Here is a 23,177-nt window from a genome sequence, read left to right on the forward strand (position 1 = left end):
CTGCATTCTGCCCAGGCACCTCTGCACACACAGCCCCAGGGAGGGCAAGAGCCTGGGTGCAAGGGACAGACAGTGGCACAGGACTAAGCTGCAGCCCGGCAGGGAGGGGGGGGGGAAGGGAAGGGAAGCGGCAGAGCTTCCAGCTCAGGGATGATCCCCAACATTCTGGCAGCTGGAAGCCACATCCTCCCTGTCAGCTTTGCTTCCTGCTCTGAACAAGCTCTGCATGACAGCAAGGAACCTGAGTTGCCACCGCTGCAAGAGACTGCAGGGAGGTTTTGGGACTGGCTTCTACACACCGCCCGGGCACCCCTGCACATGCAGACTCAGGGAGGGCACGAGGGGCCCCAAAGAACAGAGCAGGGACCAAGTGGCTGCCCTTCAGGGAGGGGAAGTGGCTGAGGTGTTGGGGTTATCCTCCTCCAGCTGTGCTCAACTAGGAACTCTGCCACTCCACTTCCCTGCAGGCCAACCACTAAGTCCCCGCTCTGCTCTCTGGTCCTTCCACCAAAATCTTGTGACCAAGAAACAGCTCTCTTTGCAAAAAGCTTCTTCTGATTCATCTCCTTTGAGACTCTGCGGGCTCTCTGGTAGTGTGCTTGCAAACTGGTGTTCAGCAGACAATGCGTTAACACTGACCTGAGCTGCTGCCATTTGCAAAGGGAGGTGTGACTTCTGTTTGCAATAGACTGCCCCACAGATTGTCAGCATAGAGAGGACCAAGGAAATTGCCCCAAGCAGGGTGTATAAAAATCAATGATTTTAAAAAACAAAACAAAACAAAAAAAACAGATTTTTTTATTTAAATCACTTTTTTTTGATAAAATGCTTTTTGAGGAAGTAAAGCAATCTAAATATAGTTTTAATTAAGATACAATATAGCTCAAAGATATCTCATAATGGAATAGGGATTATAAATTCTAATTCTATAGTATCAGACAATATATTCATGTAATGTTTAAGAAAAGTTTTGTAAATTAGTTCCAATAGATCATGGATTAGGCACCCAATCTTATGGGATTCCAGGGGCTTCTGTATAGATTATTTAGGTTAATCTTTCTATCTACCCAGTGGGACTCAGTGATCAGTCTAGAAGATACCATCAGAGATGCTTAGTTTTGCAGTTCCCAAACTATGGGTTTATATGTCTCCAGAGATAACATGCTTGTTTAACAGCAAAAATGTTTTAAACAAATATAGAGGTGAGAGATAACAGACCTCAACCCTATTGTCCCTCTGCAAATTTGTGTACAGAGTCAATCCCTTACCACTCTATAAAAGTGCAAAGCTTCAGAAAGTTCAATGAATAGAAGATTATTGGGGGCAAAATGCAAACAGTGCAACAAAGAAATGCAAATATTCTCAATACTTGTTACCAGGGTCAAACCTTAACTGCTGAAGAAGAGGAGTTGGCTATGACATGGGCATCCAGAATCATCCCTCCAAATGCCAACTACAGTAACTCCTCACTTAACATCCTCCCGCTTAACGTTGTTCAAAGTTACGTCGCTGCTCAATTAGGGAACATGCTCATTTAAAGTTGTGCAATGCTCCCTTATAACGTCATTTGGCTGCCTGCTCTGTCCATTGCTTGTGAGCTTCTGTGGAAGAGCAGCAACTTTACAAGGGAGCATTGCACAAGTTCCTCTTCTCTGCCTCCTCCCTCCCAGCGCTTCTCCCACCACTAAACAGCTGTTTGGCAGCACTTAGGACTTTCTGGGAGGGAGGGGGAGGAGACGGGAAGCGCCATGTCTCCGCTCCTCCCCCTCCCTCACAGAAAGTCCTAAACAGCTGTTTGGCAGTGCTTAGGGCTGGGGCGGAGGGGGGTGGGGGGAGAAAGAGGTGGGAACCATGCAGCGTGCTCTGGAGAGGATGTGGAGTAGGGATGGGAAGAGGTGGGCCTGGAGTGGAGCAGGGACAGGAAGAGGCGGGCCTGGAGCATTCCCGGCAAAGACGGCGCCTGTTCTTCTCCGGAGAAGCTGCCGCTGCTGCTGCGAAAGTGCTTCCTAGAGTCCTAGCTTGTAGCGAGCTGTGCCTGTGTGGGATAAGCCAGGTCACTTCCCAACCACAGTACTGTACAGTATATAATGCCTTTTGTCTGCCAAAAAAAATTTCCTTGGAACCTAACCCCGCATATTTACATTAAATCTTATCAGAAAATTAGATTTGTTTAACATCATTTCCCTTAAAGTTGCATTTTTCAGGAACATAACTACAACGTTAAGTGAGGAGTTACTGTATAATAAACTTCAGAGCTAAGGGTGAAACAATCAAGAAATATATGTTTGCTGATGATGTTTTAAAGAAAGTCACACAAGTGAACTGGTGGAAGTCACTTAAGCACTTGAATTCAGAGACTGTTGAACTGATAATCTAACTTTTAACAGCAGTAGCTTCTTCTGTCGATGTAGGAAGAATATTTTCTTCCTTTGGACTAATTTATTCCAAAGTGAGAAATCATTTCGGACCTGTAAAAGCAGGAAAGCTTGTTTTTCTTTTCCAGATTCTGAACAAACAGGAAAATGAAGGTGAAGACGACCGAGTTAGCTGCAGAAGCCAATATTTTAAGTTTCTCATGTCTGACAGTCGATTTAATTTTTGTTTGTTTTTTAAAATTCATTTAACTATTTTAGTTAAAACAATTTTAACAAAAACAAACCTGATTTTAAAAAAGCTTGAATGTTTAACTAAACTCAAAAATACATATGCTTGTTTTGTTAAAATATTATGTTTGCTGATGAAGAAAAAAAAAATCCAGAACACATAACGTTGTTGTTTTAGTTAAATAAAAATTTAAATGTCTGGTGATGTTCTCCTCCTAATATAGCACAGTAAGAATATCCTCCAAATATTAATGATTAACCTGTTGAATTGGAGATAGTTCACCTCCCAATGACTTCATAAATATCTGCTTCAATTACCTTTGGTAAATGAAATAACCAATCATTCATTTTCTGATACAGCTGTAAAACTAATCTGAAAAGTTTTCAAAATAAACCACTTTAAAAATGTATAGTGTGTACTTTCTAAAAATGAAACCTACATCTATCTCTGAGCTGTGAAGAATATGTATTAAGGTTATAACAACCAACAAGAATGCACTTTTATGTAGAAATCCATGATTAAATCAAGTCTTCCTGACTAGTGATTTAAATCAAATCCACCCTGGCCCCAAGGAACTCTGGGACACATCTAGAAGCCTTCTGGGATCTGAGTCAAGCTGGTGTCGCATACACACAGGACAGCAATAGGGTTCAGACCCTAAATCCCAGCTTAATGCGGGCTTGAACCATAGGTTCAATCGCTAGGTTCCACAATTGGTGTGTCGACCCAAGGCGGGTTTGGCTTGAGCCCGGGCTCAAGCCAAGGCTTAGGATACGTCTACACAGTAATGTAAGTCACAGCTTCAGCTCCTCTTGCCTAGATCCGAACAGTTCTCTCTTTTCCAGTCTCAACTGTCCAAATTAAAGTGTAGCAGTTCATCTTAAGCCATTCGCAGGAATACACTGTCCTCATCTCAAATCTTCAGTAGCTGTCCATGAGGGCAGACAGAATATCTATTTCAGAATCTAATATAAAGTTTCCCTCTTAAACCATTATTCAGCAAAACACTTACACATCTATTTAAAACGAATGCATGCTTAACAGTGACCAGTGTCTTCAAATTCTTCCATGAATTTGCCTTCCCCTCCATCTTTCTATTCTTGCATCCATTCAACACTTTTCACATCAGGCTTTCCTCCTCCTTGCATCTCTCTCCAAAATGTGTAGTAAATCCTACGTCTACTGTCATTTCCCCTGCTCCTTTTCCTCTCCCCTCCCTCACCCCACTATTTGGAATTATCTCTTGGACCCTGACAACATTAGAAAAGCTCACGATTTGGTCCTCCTAGAACACTTGTATGTGGATGCAACGTGTTTTATAACTGTTCAAAACCATGTACAAGGGTCCCCAATACCATCTGGATTAGGCTTGCTGTCAACAAGTCTAACCACCATTAGTTTAGTGGGATGGGGAACAGAGGTTGCTGGCAAAAGCACAAAATGCTTAAACAATCCCTCCATGACTCTACCACATCAAACTGGAGTGGCTTTCAAAATCTCCCAGAATTCACTACTTCTGGAAGCTATCCCAGGACCTCTGGGACAGTCACACTGCGTATGAAACTGTTTAGAACACTGCTAGTATGGATACAGGGCAAAAATACAACTCATCAGAACCCGAAGCAGAGTGGCTACTATGGACACACTGAAACACATGTTTAAACAGGTTCTGTCCTACTGTTTTAATTAACAATGCTTCAGTTTTCTAGTGGAGACGCTGCCTTGGTGCCTAATGAGGCCCTTCAAAAATGAGCTTACCTAAACACTCCCTCTGCCCATTCCATCCTTATAAGAGTTGGTAAAAATTTTTTGCCTGGGTGGGCAAAAGTTTTGTAAAAAAAGCCTAGCAGACTCCATCTTTTCAAATCCTTCTTGCCTATTTATTTCCTCATGCTCAATCATTCTATAGGTGTCATAGCATCTATAAATGCTATCTGTAACCTATTATTTCCTTTTATTTGCATATATAGATTATAATTAGTTGTGAAGTGTCCCATGATGCTATTTATGTATCATGCAAGGAAACCTCTATTAAAGTTATCCTCTTTACTACTACTGCAACAATTCTTATTAAAAAATCCACAATAATGCTCTAACTGGACCATGGGAATGCAGAAGTATCTAATAAATAATAATAAAAAAACCACTTTCCCTAGTTTTTAAATTTACCAACTGAAATATCAAATATTTTATATACTGTAAGCTCTCTGGGAAAGGGTCAGTTTGTATAGTGCCTAGCACTGCATGGTCTTGGTCTATCACTAGGGCTCCTAGCTGCTACCATAATACAAACAATAATGTTTGAGACTTATAGCTTAGCTTTTTGACATGTTGGAAAGTCAATATACGCCCAGCCACACTAGACAAGTACAATCAGCTTGGAAACTTAACTTTTAAGCCTAATTTTGGTCACTTTAACACCTGTGTTTGTTTGGCTACATGATGACTTAAGAACATTGTTTGTTTGTTTTTTACACTGAAGGTTATCTTCACAACCAGAAAGCCTAAACGCTTCAGATGTTTGCAAATTAAATCTTAGGATCTGACAAAAAACACTAAATATGGCAACACCTTCAAATTCAAGAGATCTACTTCCTGAGTATTTACAGTAATTTATCTAGACTAGGATTTAAAGATTTAACATGTTTTCAAACTCTAGTGTTGCTGAAGTCTACATTGCCTTGTCTATGACAAAGAATAAGAACACAATAGTCAGAACCTTTAAAACCTAGTATATACGCTGCCTAAGTGTTATGATGTAATGGGCACTATATTTCAGTCTTCTTCGCTTTGTAATGTTATCAGAGAGAACTGGTTTCTATTCTCAACCTTGCTAACTAAATTCCAGTTCAAGTCTTTAGTAGTTCCAGTGAGAGGCAAAAAGGAAAACAGCTTGACCTTCAAGTTCCCAGCCTCAGTTTACAGTGTGGGGTTAGATAGATTAGATAGATTGGATAAACTAAGCAAATTTGATTTGCAAGTCAGTGATAAAATGGAATTCCATAAATTCCATACTCACTTTTTGGAGTATAGCTATATTTTAACATCCCTGTGAGAAACCCAAATCCTACAGATTTCTATTAACCAAAACTAGGATCTTGAATATGGCGTAGTTCTAAGAGGACAATTGTTGACACCTCATGGAAAGCTTTAAAAAAACAAGTTTAAGCAGAAACTTCCATCACTGCCGTCTAATTGCTAGGGACATTCTTTGTGAAAACAGGATTTATGTTTCTTAAGAATCTTTCTTATTCTTTAAAGATACAACCCTTTACTTGATGTCACAATCATCTTCACAACTAAGCAATAGAGGATTGTCTCTTTAGGTGAAAGATTAAAAAAGCACATAAGAGAACAGCTGAACTTTTTATTAAAAAGCCTATTTACATGCAAGATTCCACACTAAAATACTGCAGGAAAAAAAACAAGTAAGCGTGCTATATTGCAGGGTTGCTCATGAAGTATCAGCAGGTCTTGAGTATTCAAATTTTAACAGACCAAATTGAAAGTACTTACAGTACAATGCATACAAGTACTCACCCTTCACAACATGCTTTCTGGTTACCACAAATAAACATTCCAGAGGCTCCCAATTTGATATGGACACTTGGGATAAACAGAAAGAGTGGCCTTTTAATTAACTCTTACAAATTACATTCAGACTCTAGAAAGCGTTACACCCTAGAAATCAATATGGAAATCCCAGTTTAGAAATTCAATAGAATTCCCACTACATATTTTTGATCCCTGTACATTTATATAGTTCTACATCTATACAGAACACCATTCAGTGGAGTGGCACAAAAGATGCATTAGTGAAATTCAAATATAAAAAATGAAGTCTTCCAGTGACTTCAGTTCTGAAATGGAAGGGAAGAGAGATTTGAACTCCCAACTCTCTAGCTCTATATTGTATTGTTCCCACTCCAGAACAATGTGGGTGGTATTCCAGAACTAGGAGAGAGAAGCCACTGGAACAAAACCCAAATTAATTTACATAAACACACCTACAAGCTTTTTTTCCTCTCTCACTCCCAATAACTTCTGAATCACTGCAGGCAACTGTTAATATCAAACACTTTACAATAATACCAGATCACGCATCAATCTTATTTTGTCTATTTACCAGTCACTCTTACAATTTTAATAAAAAGGCAGCTCTTTTCAACACCACCCCCTTACACCTACCAAAATGACTCAAGACAAACCATGCTTTTAGTAAGAGCATGCCTCATGTTCAACACACTTTGTTCTAGAATCACAGTCGCCAGCCTATCTGAACTTGCGAAATGCCATGCAATGCTGTGGAAGACAGGGACCCACTACTGTCCTTAGAAGTTCACTCGAGTTGCCTTTGCATTTAACATCCTTCCTGCACTCGGGATTTTCATATACAAAGAGAAGGGAGGAGGAAAGGGGAGAATCAAAAGCAGCAACTCGTGTGAAACAGCGAAAGAAGGAACAACCCACAGACAGCTCAACGGCCCCCGCATTGAACAGCGGCTTCCGGGAGACTATCTAAGAGCACATGAGACTGAAGCAGACCTGCCCAAGTGCCCAAACCTCTCCCCGTAGCAGGGAGGCCCCCTCGTTTGGGGAGGTTAATTGTATTTTTTCCCGTCTCCTCCTCAGGGAACGAAGGATTTTGCGGCGTCTCAATCAGGCGATTTAAAACCTCGTTCGCCTTTTGAGGGGGACTGAAGGGGGCTCGGGGGACGTCCCCTCAGTCAAACTGCCCCTGCGCCCGCCACTAGTCTGAAGTCAATGGGGAGGTTTGAGGAGGAGAACAACAGACGTAGCCCCCCAAGGCGCCCCGCCCCGGTGAGGGGTCCAAAGCGGTCCCAAGCCCGCGGCTCTACTCCCGCCTTTGTCTCAGCCGGGTCGGTCCAGGGGGGACCCCTCCGCCAGGGTGGGCAGAGCCAACTTAGACAAAGGGCGCTTCACGCTCCGGGTCTCTCTCCAGCTGTCACCGGCCGGCAGAGCGTGCCCCGCCACCCTGTTCCCCCGGGGGGGGAGTTTCCTCGCGGCTGGGCCCCCCACTCCTCATTCCCCCCCCTCCTCCCGCCGCCAGCGCCTCCCCCAGTATAAAGGGCACCGGTTATAATAACGGCTCACGGCTCCCGCCCGCGCGGTACCGGTCACTCGCTCACTCACCCCCCCAACCCCCGCCGGTGCTGCCGCCTCCGGGTCCCCTCTCCGCTCCTCTCTGCCTCCGGCCGCCGGATTCACCCTCCCGGACCGAGCGCCAAACCCGGCGGCCCAATCGGCATCGCGCTCATTGGAGAGACCCAAGCACCGCCCCGATTGGACGGACGTGGAGGGGCCGCCGGAGCCAATCAGCGGCGGCTAGAGGCGGTGCCGGGGGCGGGGAGTTCGCTCCCCACGTGCGGGGGGAAGGGGGTGGAAGAGCTCTCTTTGTTCTCGCGCTGGCTGGGGAGATGGCGAGTTTCGTGCTCCTCTCTTAATCCTCGCGCGCTCCTGAGCCCTCTTGGGAGAGGGAATCAGGGCGCGCGGGGAGGGAGAGCCTTGAAGCTCGCCTCGCCTGCGGGTGGGGAGATTGGGGGTTGCTGAAAGAGGAAGCGCCCGCGGAGCCCGGGAAGGGAGGGGCAGCCCTGTTCGGCGCTGCTGAGAGTTTGAATCAGTTCGAAAGTGGGAGCTGTAACGGTTTTAACTGTCATGCTTCTGCGCGCGCGGGAGGGAGGCGCGGGGAGCTCAGCAGCCCCACGTCCCTCCCCTCTGCCTGTTGCTTCCCACTCCCAGGCGGGCAGTCCAGAGCCTCACGCGCTCCGCCCTGCATCGATCTCAGCCCCGCCTCTGACCTTGGTTTCGCTGAACCAGTTCCCAAACCAGCTCAGCTAAACCAATTGTGGAGCCGCCCTGTAGCTCCCTGGAAGGCAGCCGGACCTGCCGTGACTGGCCAGCTTCCAGAAGCAAATGGCTTCAGTAAAAATGGGCCAGGCCACCCAAAACTGCATCTGTGCCATGTCTTTAGTGGGTGTGGAAATGGCCAGGCTGGTCAAAAACTTGCCTAGTGTAGACGGGCCCCTTACCCCCTGTCATCTCTGCTCTGTCCTTCACCTAAACCATATAGATAACCACTCCTTTCTGTCTTCTGCAGGCTCTGTCCACACCTTCTTCCATGTGGTGCTCTATGCCTGTGAACCACAGCCCACCAAGTCCTCCCCTCACTTGTTAACAAAACATCACAAAAATCATAGCACCAGCAAGATGTATGGCCACCTCATTGCTCGATCATGTGGTTTTAATTATATCCTCTCTCAGGGTATTGCCAACCTCTAGCAATGCCGCTATCTTCCCCATCACTCAGACTCATAATCTGGTTTTAAGCCTTAACTTGTCCTCTCTAGAGCCTCACGTCCAGGCTGTGTTTAAATCTAGCTGATTCTTTCTGCATCACCTCTTTAAGATACAACCTTTCCAATCCATCCACACAAGCACTTGGGGAAGGGACTGTCTTTTTTGTTCTGTGTGTGTACAGTGCCTCGCACAATAGGGTCTGCTCCATGAGTGGGGATCCTAGGTATTATGATAATCAAATAATAACTATAATTAAAATTCTTGCCCAGGCTCTTGTCATCTTTCATCTCAATTACTGCAGCATCTCTTCTCTGGTCTTGACAAATACAATCTTGCCCCATTCAGATCAATTCAAAATGCTGCTGTGAAGATCATTTTCCTAGCTCAGGGGTGGGCAAACTTTTTGGCTCGAGGGTCACATCTGGGTGGGGAAATTGCATGCAGGGTCATGAATGTAGGGCTGGGGCAGGGGGTTGGGGTACGGGGTGTGGGAGGGGGTGTGGTGTGCAGGAAGGGGCTAAGGGCCAGGGGTTGGGGTGAGAAGACTCAGAGAAGGGGGTGGAGGTGTGGGGTGCAGGAGGAGTTCAGGGTGTGTGCTTCAGCCCGGCGCTGCTTATCTGGAGCAGCTCTGGGGTGGCAGCGGCGCACAGCGGGGCTCAGGCAGACAGGGCTTCTATATCGTGATGCCAACTTTTCCCAACCTAGTGCTAAAAATTTCCCAAATCTGGTGAAAAATTCCCAGATAAAGTTTTTTACAGTGCTTCTATATCCTGGGAAATTTCCCAAAACCTGGGAATTTGTGAGTAAAATGTTTAACTTGGGAAATTGGGAATTTTCATTCAAAACATTTTACTCACAAATTCCCAGATTGTGGGAAATTTCCCAAGATCTAGAAGCACAGCAGGCAGACTGCCTGTCTGCCCTGGCCCTGAAGCGACTGGCACCACGTACTTGCAGCCCCTCAGGGAGGGGCGGGGCAGAGGGCTCCATGCGCTGCCCTCACCTGCAGGTACTTCCCCCGAAGCTCCCAGTGGCAGCGGTTCCCTGTTCCTAGCCAATGGGAGCTGCAGGGGGCAGTGCCTGCAGGCAAGGGCAGCATGCAAAGCCCTCTGCCCCCCAAACCCTTTGGGCAGCAGGGACATGGTGCCGGCCGCTTCCGGAAGCAGTGTGGGGCCCGCAGCACCACAGAGATGGCAATCCTGTGGGCCGGATCCAAAGCCCTGATGGACCAGATCCGGCCCACGGGCTGTAGTCTACCCACCTCTGTCCTAGCTTGGCACTTTGACCATGTCACCCCTCTCTTTGTGTCCTTCTACTGGCTCCCCTTTTGCCATTGCAACAAACATAAGCTTCTTGTCTTCATTGTCCAGGCCCTTCATAGCCTATCATCACTATACTTATAATCTCTCATTCACTTTAGGATATTTCTTATTAACAGTGATGTCAGCAGGCGCCACATTTAGGGAGGGCAGGGGGACCCCCTCCCCAAGTTTTGTACCACATTGGGGTGAAGTTTGCTGCCCCTCCTCCCCCCCACTGTCCTGTGGCACTGCCATCTGTAGCCACCACTTTGCCTCTGCCTCCCCCGCCACCCTCTGCCATGGAGCTGCAACTGGCCACGCTGTTTGGTACTGGGAGCCTGCCTCCTGTTCTGCTATGCAAAACGAGGCAGAAACTGATATTGGGGTGTCCCCCTCCTTCTGCCCATCATGTTCCCAGGCGTGAAGAGCATGCCTCTTACCCAGCCTCTGTCCCGCGGAACTGCACCCACTATGCCAACTAGGGACTAAGCAGCACACAGCCAGCCCCGCAGCAGCACCCTCTTGGACGTAGCCCCTCCCTGCACCCTGAGCTATCCCCCTGCCTGCACACAGTCCCTAGCTACCCCCTGCCTGCACCCTGAGTGGTTTTCAAACTTTTTGAGCAGAATCCCCCTTTGGATTATAAATTTGGGCACCCCCCCCCCCCATTATCTACAAAAAAACCCTAGAATTTTCAGGTACCTCAATATACTCCTTTAAAGAAGGACATTGATAAACTGGAGAGGGTTCAGAGAAGAGCCACACAAATGATTAAAGGATCAGAAAACATGATTTACAGTGATTGATCTCCTGGAGGCCATCTGTTTAGTTTAACAAAGAAACTAGTAAGGGGTGACTTGGTTACAGTCTATAACTATCTACATGGGGAACAATAAATATTTGATAATGGGCTCTTCAACTGAGCATAGAATGGTATTATAACATGATCCAATGGCTGGAAGTTGAAGCTAGACAAATTCATACTGGAAATTTTTAAAAGTGAGGGTAATTAACTATTAGAACAATTTACTAAGAGTCTTGGTGGATTCTGTATCACTGGCAATTTTAAAACCAAGATTGGATGTTTCACTAAAAGGTATGCTCTAGGACAGGGGTGGGCAAACTACTGCCCATGGGCCGGATCTGGCCCACGGCAGCGCCGGCACCACATCCCTGCGGCCCCCGGGCGGGGAAGCACAGGGCTCCATGCATTGCCCTTGCTTCCAGGCACCACCCCCTGCAGCTCCCATTGGCCGGGAACAGGGAACCATGGACAATGGGAGCTTTGGGGGAGGTACCCGGAGGCACGGGTAAGGGCAGTGCACGCAGAGCCCTCCGTCCCTTCCTTCCCCAGGGGCTGCAGCGCTTCCTGGAGTGCCGCGGGACCGGGGACAAGGCAGGCATGCAGGGAGCCTGCCCTGGCCCCGGTGCACGCCGCTGCCACCCCAGAGCCACTTGAGGTAAGCGGGGCCGGAGCCTGAACCCCTCCTGTACCCCACCCCCCAGCTCCCTGCCCTAAGCCCCCTGCCTGCACCTCGCACCCCAACTCCCTGCCCTGAATCTCCTTGTACACCCCACACCCCTCCTGCATCCCAATCCCGAGCCCTGAGCTCCCTGCTGCACTCTGCACCCCTGTGCAGCCCAACCCCCTGCCCTGAGCCCCTTGCTGCATCCTGCACCCCTCCAACACTCCAACCCCCTGCTCTGAGCCGTCTCCTGCACTCCGCACCCCTCCTGCACCCCAACCCCCTTCCCTGAGCCCCCTTATACACCCCGTACCCCTCCTCTGCCCCAATCCCTTGCCCTGAGCCCCTTCCTGCACACCCCCACCCCCTCCCACACCCCACGCTCCCTCCCTCCCGCACCCCAACGCCCTGTCCCGGCCCTGCATACTATTTCCGCACGCAGATGTGGCCCTCGGCCCAAAAAGTTTGCGCATCTCTGCTCTAGGAATTATTTTGGGGAAGTTCTATGGCCTGTAGATCAGGGGTCCCTTCTGGCCTTGCAATCTATGAAGCTATAAATCCCTTCTTAAAACTCCTTTAAGAGTTAAGAATGAAGCAGATGATGTGCTGAAACCTGAGATCACAACCTATCACATTGACCAGCACTGTCTCATTGTTTTCTTGTGCTCCATTTTCTGTCTGTCTGTCTGTATCCACCAGTTGGCTTTTGTCTTATACTTGGATTGTAGACTCTTTGGGGCAAAGACTGTCTTTTTGTTCTGTTTGTACAGTAGCTAGCATAATGGGGTCCATGGTCCATGTCTGGGGCTCCTAGGTGCCACTATAATATAAATATAATATAATATAATAATTAAAAAAAAATCATGAGTCAAGCCCTCAAAATCACAAGCGTAGTTTAAAATCATGCTTTTCTTTTAAATACTACATTTTGGGTGTTTTTTATTTGCCTTATGGCTACTGAGCCTTTAGGGTCTTTCAAATTATATTTTCTATAACCATGAGGGATAGAAACATACTTTAAAAAAAAAGTCGAGTTTATCATGCAATCACATAATTCCAGCCAGCAGTTGGGCCTTTAAGAAAAATACCAAACAGCATGAGACATTCAATAAAATCACAAGAGTTGGCAACACTGATTTTATATTCTGTCTTTAGCTCGTTATCTTGTAAGCAGGTTTATACTAGTAGTTTACTTTAATTTTAACAACTTTTTTTTGCAAGCATAGAGTTCAACAATGTTTGAACTAATTTCTTCTCATAGTAACACATCAGTGATAGATTGCCCTATCTTTCTTTGAATTCCTGAAATGACTGACAATTTCAAAACTTGCTGTTCAGGTTTAAAAGCACCAAAACTTTCACATTTGTAAAATGTGATCTATTTATTATTCCTGGATATGAAGTTATTTAAACTACCCCAAGATGGCTGCCAAATTCAAGATGGCTACCACATTCCTTTACTGTTTAGAATGTATACTTTATTTTGATTGTCAGAATTTAATTTCATGATCACTTTAGTTTTGTTTTCAGTTAGGCGGTATAAGTAGTCATTATTGAATAAGCTTTAAAATAATGGATTGTAATTGGCTTAGTCACGTGACTCAGTAAATTAATATTACAGTATATACACTATGAATTGGACCTCATCTCAGCACAGATGTCATTCCACCTTTCTATCTGCACTTGAATGGAATGATTTGTGTGTCCATTACTTTTTGAAAGCAACTAGTGCTGATTAGGAAATTAAATATTACAAAACACTCTGAAAGACCTGGCTTTTGGGGGAGAGGGGGCGCGGTGGGGGGGGGAGGAGTTATGTGTTCCTGTTTTTGAAGAAAATAATCTTTCTATTTGAATTCAGTTCTAAAGTCTTAAAATGTTAAATTGTATTGGAAAATAATTCTTTTGAAGCAGACTTTCTGATCACCCTCCCAGTCAGTTTCAAACAGCCAGCAGAATGTTGGCAGCTGTTTGTTCTGCACTCAGCAGAGCCACCCAAGTGGCTTTTTTGTTTCTAACTTATTTTCATGGTGGATGAATATCTGTTTAGCTAAGAACCTACTTCACAAAAAAGAAAACATCTATAGGACACTCACAATGTAACAATTACTAAGGAAATGTCTGATAAGAATTTGAACTTTGATATTTTGAGGAGTTATTCTTTGCATTTTAGTTTTTAAAAACTCTAATATCAAGATAAAACTATGTAAAAGTAGTTTTGAAAAACGTTTAAATTCGAAGACATTTATAAATTAAATGACAATGTCAATAAAATCGGAATCTGGAGAAAATCAGTATGGGATATGGCAGCCTTCTGGAATTGTTTAAAACATTTTTTTCTTTTTTCTATCAATCACATAATCAATTTTATATAAAATATTGAGCATTAAAGGGCTTGATCCAGTTCCCCTTGACGTCAATGATAAAATTCAAAATGGCTTCAATACTATCAGGATTGGGTCCAAAAACACCAATGAAACATCTCTGTTTATGTTTGTATATGTGAATAAAATATTACTGCTGAATGTTGATGATTAGATAAGAGGAATAAGAGAGACTTCTCACCAATGCACATGGCCATAAAAACCAACTGTTTTGAAAACAACCACAAAAATCCTATATATGATCATTTACACAGGAGCATACAGATATCATGTCTTCACTTTTTGTTGTTGTTTTTTTGTTTTTGTTTGTTAAGTAGCACACACCTGAGTGTAGAGGGGTACAATTTTGTAAAGGGATATTAACATCTGGAGGTACTTTCACAAAGAAATACTGTAATATCAAAGTAAATCAAAAACATTTAAAACATGTAGATTGTTCTCTACAGCAGTATGTTTATAATTATTCACCTAATAATTTCACTACTGATCTCTGCACAGAGGGGCTTAGGTAATATCTCTGTCTGGGGGAATCAATGAGGGGACAGCCTTAGCTTGAAAGAGCCATGGTTTGTTGGGGCAGGGCTAGAACACTGTTTGAATGGACTGCATGTAGTGCTTCCTGCCTGTTTAACAGGGAGCAATGTAGGCTAGCTCCACCCCTGATGTGATGACTGACAGCAGGAATTCATACCTCATGCTATTGCTCTTATGAGGAAGCACACATTGTTTAAGTCACTGCCTTGTGGATTATGTCACAGCCCCTGCTGACTGTTTTGAGACTTGGCTGTAACTAAAGACCAAAGCTGAGTTTATTTATTTTCTTTTTCTAGTAGGTCTATAACAAAGTGCAACCTAGTGGACTTGAAAAACACTAGGTCCAGTTCTCCTATTGAAGTTGATTGCAAAGTTCCCATTAATTCAATTGGAGTAGGATCAGGTCCACTTTGTATTTATCAACATTAACACCAGCTGCTTCTGCTTTTTATATGCATCCAAATTCTCTCTCAGGCATTCATAATAATGACATTATTTTGTACAGTAGGCAGCCTATGGGTGTAGCAATCTAAATAAGCTGCTCTGTGTATCTGTACTGGCGGGTGTGTCCCAGATACACCAATCATTCAGTTCATAGTACTGCTCTACACATTTTCTGATATGCTGGACTTTAAACATGTCAATTTACGTCTCAGGCTGCAAAAGTGAATCTTCCCTGTGAAGTTATTGGTCACTTTTTCAGAAACTGGTGTTTTGTAATTCTATTAAATCAATAAACTATCAATGACAACTTGAGCAATAAGATTTCGTGGCCCAGATCTGGCAATTAAATCCACATGAATTCACTGTGACTCTGCCCTCACTGTTGTGTTTGTCTGTGTGGAACTGATGGCAGGACTAAACCAATAACAGCATTATCTTAATCCAATCCACCACTATCATGTTTACAAGGTGACAAGCAGTATACATTCTTTCCCCTCCCACACAACCCCAACCTTTAACTGTTTTTATAATCTTCAAATCATTTAAAAAAAATAATATTTATTTCATTAAGTGCACTAACTTTGGTAATCAATTTAGTAATATACTTTTAATAAGTGAAAGTTTTTTAAAAATTATCAATTTCAAAATCAATTTTCCTTTACAAAGTAATGTTTCTGTTTCAAATGTTTTTCCATTCAAATATTAGTTGGTATTATTTTCCCTAAAGGAAATGCAACCTTATACATAGTTTCAAAAGTTAATTCTGTATCTTCTATATTTTCACAGACTGCATGTTTTTCTTTAGAAGTTAATTTAATGATCATAATTATACAGTTATGTTTTTTCCAGACACAAAGTACAAACATAATTTTAGTCACAATGACATTTAGTTTAGATTAAGAGAACTTAAAACTAAGACAACTAAAGTCTCCATGAGACGGCACAGTGTGTGTTCACTGAATTAATTATCATACGGGAAAGTAAAACACAACTAAAAAATCAAGAATAGACACATTGTCTGTGTGGGCCAACTCCAGAATACTCAGAGATTTAAGGGTGCAGTACACAGAGGAAGAAAATAAAAGATACAATGATTACATAGCTAATGCACTTCGGGGCTTTGACCATGTGGTGTTACATCAGAATTCCCATCTGTCCATGCAATTTGAGGGCCTGCGTGAGTCTCATGCTGTAGCTGACATCACAAGCAGCTGGTTCTCAGTTTTCCAATGGGATTAGTTTCATCCCCTAGTGATATACAAGCTATTGGGTCTCTAAATGATTACTCATCTCATAATATATATATATAACATATTTTATACAGAGAAATTAGCAGAGAGGCCAAGATGCTTTCAGTATCTTGGACCAGTTCACCTCTAGGCTCTTGTACAGAGAGTTCAGAGAAAATTTAACTGCAAAACTTTCTGTTGGAGGAAAAGGGTTGCACAGCAAAGGTGAAACTGAGAGCAATACACAGAAATTCACTCTAAAATTAAGGTGCTGCAGCAAATAGAGGATAATAGATTTTTGGTTTAAAATTATGGGATTTAAAAGAAAACTCCAGTATTTTTGCTTCTGATGTAAGAATCACTTCAACTTGTAACAAAAACAATGGAACTGAATTCCCTTTCAAATTAACATTGTTAATATATATGAGATAAAGCTTAATGGGTAGGGTCATGCATTTTAAGGTGTGAAGTCAGCTATGAAAGGAAGAGATTGACTCCCACCGATTTTAATTAGGAAATGATTTTGACTTTAAAAGCTGGATGCAGGTAACTTTCTAAAGTGTTTTAAGTAAGCTTTTTAAAGTATGTGTAGTTTTGTTTTGAAAGGATCTCATGCTGTTTATTTTGCAGTCTCATGGATTCCTGAATTTGTAGAACAAAAATAACCCATTCTTTTGAAAACTAGCCTTCATCTCATCTCCTCATACCTGCAATTTGAAGACACAGACTGAACCAGTGGATTTTGTGAATTGCCCCCATTAGTTCAGTGGTTTATTAACATGAAAGTTTAAGGATAAGCATTTAAATGACAGCAATTGTTCCTTGCTAGCAGAAATATTCAGCAAATGTGCCTATCTAGTAAAGTTGGATGTTCCATTCATTGAAAAGGATGTGCAACCTTCAAGAATGCAAATGGTTGTTCCATCAGATCTTTAATTGTTGGCCTCCCTTCAGCCTGGGGGAACCAAATCTAGATAAAGAGGGCTGGGCTGTGGTGACAAGGGTCAAATTACTCTTTCAGTTAGGAGCCAGGGGGCCAGGATTAAAAAATTCACTGGTAGAAGGCAAATTTTTCAGTCTTGTCTGATTGCAGCATGTCTCTTTAACTAGCAAAGTTTAATAATGCATTTAAAGATAAAGACTTTATCTTTGTCACACAGTGCTTCTGTGAAACCTCCCTTCTTTGTCCAATATCTCACTCCTCTATGCATTCTCACCATTTCCAGTCACTACTCCCACCTTTTTATGAATTTTCCCTACACAATGCTCCACTCTTAGCATCTTGTTCCCCTCCTCAACCTTCCTTCCCTGCCCCCCACCCCTTGTTATTTATCTCTAGTCTCTCCCTTTTTTTTCTGTAAAGGTATGTTTAAAGCCTAGAATAGGCTGGACAATTTAAGAAGTTTTAGTAGTTACATTGACCTAAATAGTGCTTAAAATATGTAATCAGGGTAACTTATTTCCATATATATGTACTCATAGACTCAAAATCTAGCACACACATAAAGCTAATAATGTGAATATTGCTTGACAGCAAAAATTTGATGAAACTGAAAAATGTGAATTGCAGTCTCTGGTGCTATTCAAGAATCTCCATGTTTTAAAATTTGATGTAATTCCCTATTAAATGTTTCTGAGAACAACATAGCATACCCTAAAGAACATAATCTCATATACTTTAAGAAATATGTTTGATAAAAGCAGGATCAAGTTGGAAAAAAAGGTGATTGTAGTCTTCCAAAGCTAGGGCTGTCGATTAATTGCAGTTAACTCACGCGATTAACTGAAAAAATTAATCTTGATTAAAAACATTTATCGTGATTACTTGCCATTTTAATCGCACTGTTAAACAATAAGGAGTCTGGTGGCACCTTAAAGACTAACAGATTTATTTGGGCATAAGCTTTCGTGAGTAAAAACCTCACTTCTTCGGATGTATCCCAACTCTTTGACCTCCTTCCGCTCAGCCAGGGGGTTTCTCCAGCCCCCACACCACACCTGTCAGCCTCTGAATGATGAAGGACCTGAATGTCAGAGTCACCAGAACAAGCAAACTCCAGTTCCAGGCAGTGGAGCCTGTGTGTACTCAGCCACTCTGGAAACCAGGTGTGAAATGGGAAGCAAGGACCAGAGCCCAGTAACAGTAGGAGTGGGCAGAGTAGGCCTGTAACAGGGTGCTTTCCCCTGGGCTGCACAGCCTGGGGCTTAGCCAACCTGATTACAGAATGAGCCCTAACTGAGAGGCAACATGTACCTCCCGCTAAAGAGCCAGACTTCAGTGGTGATACAGCCCAGCTGGGGTATCAACAGGAATGAGAACGATGGGGGATGCTAGCCCAGCGAGAGAGCTGTGATGCCATGACTGGCTGCCAGGGGCAGGGCCGGCTCTAGGTTTTTTGCCGCCCCAAGCNTCGTGAGTAAAAACCTCACTTCTTCGGATACATCCGAAGAAGTGAGGTTTTTACTCACGAAAGCTTATGCCCAAATAAATCTGTTAGTCTTTAAGGTGCCACCAGACTCCTTGTTGTTTTTGTAGATACAGACTAACACGGCTACCCCTTGATGTTAAACAATAGAATACCAATTTAAATTTATTAAATATATTGGATGTTTGTCTACATTTTCATATATATTGCATTCTGTGTTGTAATTATTTGTATTACAAATATTTTCACTGTAAAAATGATAAACAAAAGAAATAGTATATTTCAATTCACTTCATAAAAGTACTGTATTGCAATCTCTTTGTTGTGAAAGTGCAACTTACAAATGTCGATATATATATATTTTTTGGTTACATAATTGCACTCAAAAACAAAACAATGTAAAACTTCAGAGCCACAAGTCCACTCAGTCCTACCTCTTGCATGGAACTTTTGTAGCTGGCATTGCAAGGTATTTATGTGCCAGATATGCTAAACATTTGTATGCCCCTTCATGCCTCAGCCACCGTTCTAGAGGACATGCTTCCATGCTGATGATGCTCGTTAAAAAAATAATGCTTTAATTAAATTTGTGATTGAACTCCTTGGGGGAGAATTGTATGTTCCCTGATCTGTTTACCCACATTCTGCCATATATTTCATGTAATAGCAGTCTCTGATGATGACCCAGCACATGTTGTTCATTTTAAGAACACTTCCACAGCAGATTTGACAAAATGCAAAGAAGGTACCAATGTGAGATTTCTAAAGATAGCTACAGCACTCGACCCAGGGTTTAAGAATCTGAAGTGCCTTCCAAAGTCTGAGAGGGACGAGGTATGGAGCATGCTTTCAGAAGTCTTAAAAGAGCAACACTCCGTTGCACTTTCACAACAAAGAGATTGTACTACAGTACTTTTATGAGGTGAATTGAAATATACTTTTTCTTTTATTTATCATTTTTACAGTGCAAATATTTGTAATAAAAATAATATACACATTGATTTCCATTACAACACAGAATACAATATCTATGAAAATGTAGAAAAACATCCAAAATATTTAATATAATTAAATTGGTATTCTATTTTTTAACAGTGCAATTAAAACTGCGATTAATCGCGATTAATTTTTTTGAGTTAATTGCGTGAATTAACTGCGATTAATCGACACCCCTACTTTGTATTAGCTAACGTGTGGTAATTAACACCAGCTAAAATCCTAGGGAAGACGAGGCAGTTGAAGTTTTAAGCACCTCCACAGGCTTTATGTTGACCTGCAAACTTGTGAAAACTACAAACTACCCTGTCTTCACTAGGAGCTTACCTCGTCTTTGAAACCAGAGTTAGGGCATGGTTACAATTGTAGATGTAGAGCACTTTGAGTTAAACCAGCCTTCATAGAACGCAGTAGGGAAAGCACTGTAGTCTGTCCACACTGACACCTGACAGCGCACTGGTATGGCCACATTAGCAGCTCTTGCAACCGCCATAGAGAGCAGTGCATTGTGGTAGCTATCCCATCATGCAAGTGGCTGCAACGTGCTTTTCAAATGGGTGGAGTGTGACAGGGAGTGTGTTGTGTGTATGTGGGGGGAGAGAGAGTGGGTTTTGGGGGGGCTGAGAGCATGTCAGCATGCTCTCTTGTAAGTTCAGACAGCAGCAGACCTCCTCTCCCCTCCCCCACCTCTCTCTCACACACACAGCATTCCACAGTAATGGTTGCTTTGTCTCGGACCAGATAAGCATGCTGGCTGTCAAATGGAGCTTTCAAAGGGCATATCCAAAACAATGACAAGAGTGGCCACTTGATTTAAGGGGATTATGGGATGTTTCCGGAGGCGATCAGAGCGCAGTAATGCAACACCTCTCACACTGATGCTGGGGCGCTCCAGCAGAGGTGTATCAAACATTATTCTACTCGCCGAGGTGGAGTACCAGGAGCGCTCTAGCCATGGAGTCAGAGCACTCTACGTGCCTTGCCAGTGTGGACAAGTAGTGAGCTAGTGCGCCCGGCGCTCCTTTAATGCGCTGTAACTCACAAGTGTAGCCAAGCCCTTAGATAACAAGAGGTAAGAGCACAACTTTTTTTCTAGTAAGACATACCCCAAGTTAAAACATAAGAACGGCCATACTGGGTCAGACCAAAGGCCCATCTAGTTCAATATCCTGTCTTTCAACAGTGGCCAATGCCAGCTGCCCCAGAGAGAATGAACAGGTAATCATCAAGTGATCCATCCCCTGTTGCTCATTCCCAGTTTCTGGCAAACAGAGGCTAGAAACACCATCCCTGCCCATCCTGGAATAGCCATGTTAGTTAGCACGTTAGATAACGTGTGAACAGCACATCTTTAAATCCTAGTCTCGACATGGCCATAGACATTTCTGCATCAGTTATACTGAGATTCTGGAGAACAAGATAGTACCTGCAGAAAGATGCAGGTACTCCAGATCCATATGCACCAGCGCAATCCAAGCCCTGGATAAAAATGTCTGGAAATACATGCAAATTCAGAAGAAATATTATACTGGCCCATTTGCTGTGGTGGTTTTGTGTCAATCAATTTAATTCCTTCTAGTCCAGGATTTGTAGGTATTTGACAATCATTATGGAGGAAAACACTGAATCTGATCCTTAGCTTGATTTATTATGTACATATCTCAGCAGATAGAAATAGTGAAAACAAAGATTACACTTCTATCAATACGGAAAACCATTATTTAGAGAACAATATTCTGTTCCTGAATCAGTGGGTAACAAATAAGAGATTTCATGTTTTATGATGGAAAGCATTACTATTTTCATAGTACAGTAGGAGGTGATTCTTTTGAATTTAAAAATATCCAAAATCCAACAGCATTATATATCAAAATCTAGGACACAATAATATAGAATTTGTAACAGAGTGAATGACTGACACAATTAATTACCATGTTTCATTTGAACTAGAATCTTGAGAATTAGTATATGCATTCATTATGGGCAGCTGAGTAAAAGAAAAATCCCAAATTTGAACTTATATCAAAGTTACATCATAGGATAAAAAAGCTAATCTCTGTCTAACAATTCAGAAAACTTATTATTTATTCTTTGGGGCTGTAATGTTGGATATGATGCCTCCAATTTGGAGGAATTACCTAACCAATTATATGCATTGGATTTTAGCAATGAACATTTTTTACGGAAAGACAGTACTCTCCATGCACTGACATTGATACCCATCTTCATGGACTGTTGTCAACTGGACAGCTGCACAATAGCTAAAATCTATTCTTCAAATCACATTTGGCTGTCAGTTACACTGGTATAAATTTAAAATATCTGAGACTAGAATCTGATCTTGCAGCTTCAAGGCAATTCACCCCTGTACAGAGGGCCAGACAAGGCTTGTGCAACACTTAAGTCCTACTTAATACCTCAAAATAGTGTATGGTTATTTCAAAGAGTTATTTTGCAGTGTTTGGTATCTAAGGGCATGGCTACACTTGCAGATGTAGAGCACTGTGAGTTAAACCCGCCTTCATACAGCGCAGTAGGGAAAGCGCTGCAGTCTGTCCACACTGACAGCTTCAAGCGCACTGGCGTGGGCACATTTGCAGCACTTGCAGCGGCATTGGGAGCAGTGCATTATGGGCAGCTATCCCAGCATGCAAGTGACTGCAACGTGCTTTTCAAATCAGGGGATGGGGTGGAGTGTGGCAGAGAGTGTGTTGTTTGTATGTGGGGGAAGGAGAGTGGGTTTTTGGGGTGCTGAGAGTGTGTCAGCATGCTGTCTTGTAAGTTCAGACCCCCCCACACACACACTCACTCAAAGCAAACAGTAAATGTTTGCTTTTTCTTGGAGCTGATAAGCAGCCGGCTTCTCGAATCAGAGCTTTGAAAGGGCTGGAGGCTGATTGCAGCACAGTAACGCAACACCTTGTTCACACTGGCTACAGCGGGGGCACAGCAAACGTTATTCCACTTGCCGAGGTGGAGTACCAGCAGTGCTGTAGCTGCGGAGTCAGAGCGCTCTACGTGCCTTGTCAGTGTGGATGGGGAGTGAGCTACGGCGCCCAGGGCTGTTTTATTGCGCTGTAACTCACAAGTGTAGCCAAGGCCTAAGAGACTGAGGACTTGATTCTGCTGCTCTAAAGCTGTGTGACTCCATTCACTTAATTGGAGTTACTCCTACTTCTTACAGATGAAAGTGAGATCAGATTCTAAGCCTCTAAGAACAAATGACTGATTCAACAAAATGAATGAATCAATGATTGACTAATTATGTAAATGATTCAGCATATCGTTTACTTCTGTGATCATTTCTATCCATGAGTGAATGACTGTGCTATTACATGTGTATGAATGTATGGGGGTCAGTATTGAATAATCCATACATTTTTGTAGTCCTTCCATCATTTGATTACACTGAAGTGCAAGTATTTGGAAAATTGTAATATGTAAAATATGGCTAATCTTGGTATATAGTTCGGAA

The 23,177-nt window shown here is 43.0% G+C and overlaps 1 protein-coding gene across 4 annotated transcripts in view; it reads right to left on the reverse strand.

The window, feature by feature from the left end:
- EZH2 (enhancer of zeste 2 polycomb repressive complex 2 subunit) overlaps window positions 1–23,177 on the reverse strand; it is a 122,615-nt gene that overhangs the window by 83,364 nt on the left and 16,074 nt on the right. Inside the window, exons 1-2 of one of the 4 annotated variants that reach the window (XM_034761287.1) lie at window positions 7,759–7,877; window positions 6,145–6,210 (exon numbers count right to left, since the gene is read on the reverse strand). The exons of 1 other annotated variant lie outside the window; for it this stretch is intronic. In XM_034761287.1, coding sequence (XP_034617178.1) covers window positions 6,145–6,182 — 38 coding nt within the window. In that variant the 5' untranslated portion in view covers window positions 6,183–6,210; window positions 7,759–7,877. Of the gene's footprint in view, window positions 1–6,144; window positions 6,211–7,758; window positions 7,878–23,177 lie in introns of those variants that run through there. 2 more of the 4 variants (XM_034761290.1, XM_034761286.1) reach the window with 2 other exon arrangements.

This window comes from Trachemys scripta, chromosome 2, assembly GCF_013100865.1.
Source record: "Trachemys scripta elegans isolate TJP31775 chromosome 2, CAS_Tse_1.0, whole genome shotgun sequence".
Taxonomy (NCBI): Eukaryota; Metazoa; Chordata; order Testudines; family Emydidae; genus Trachemys; species Trachemys scripta.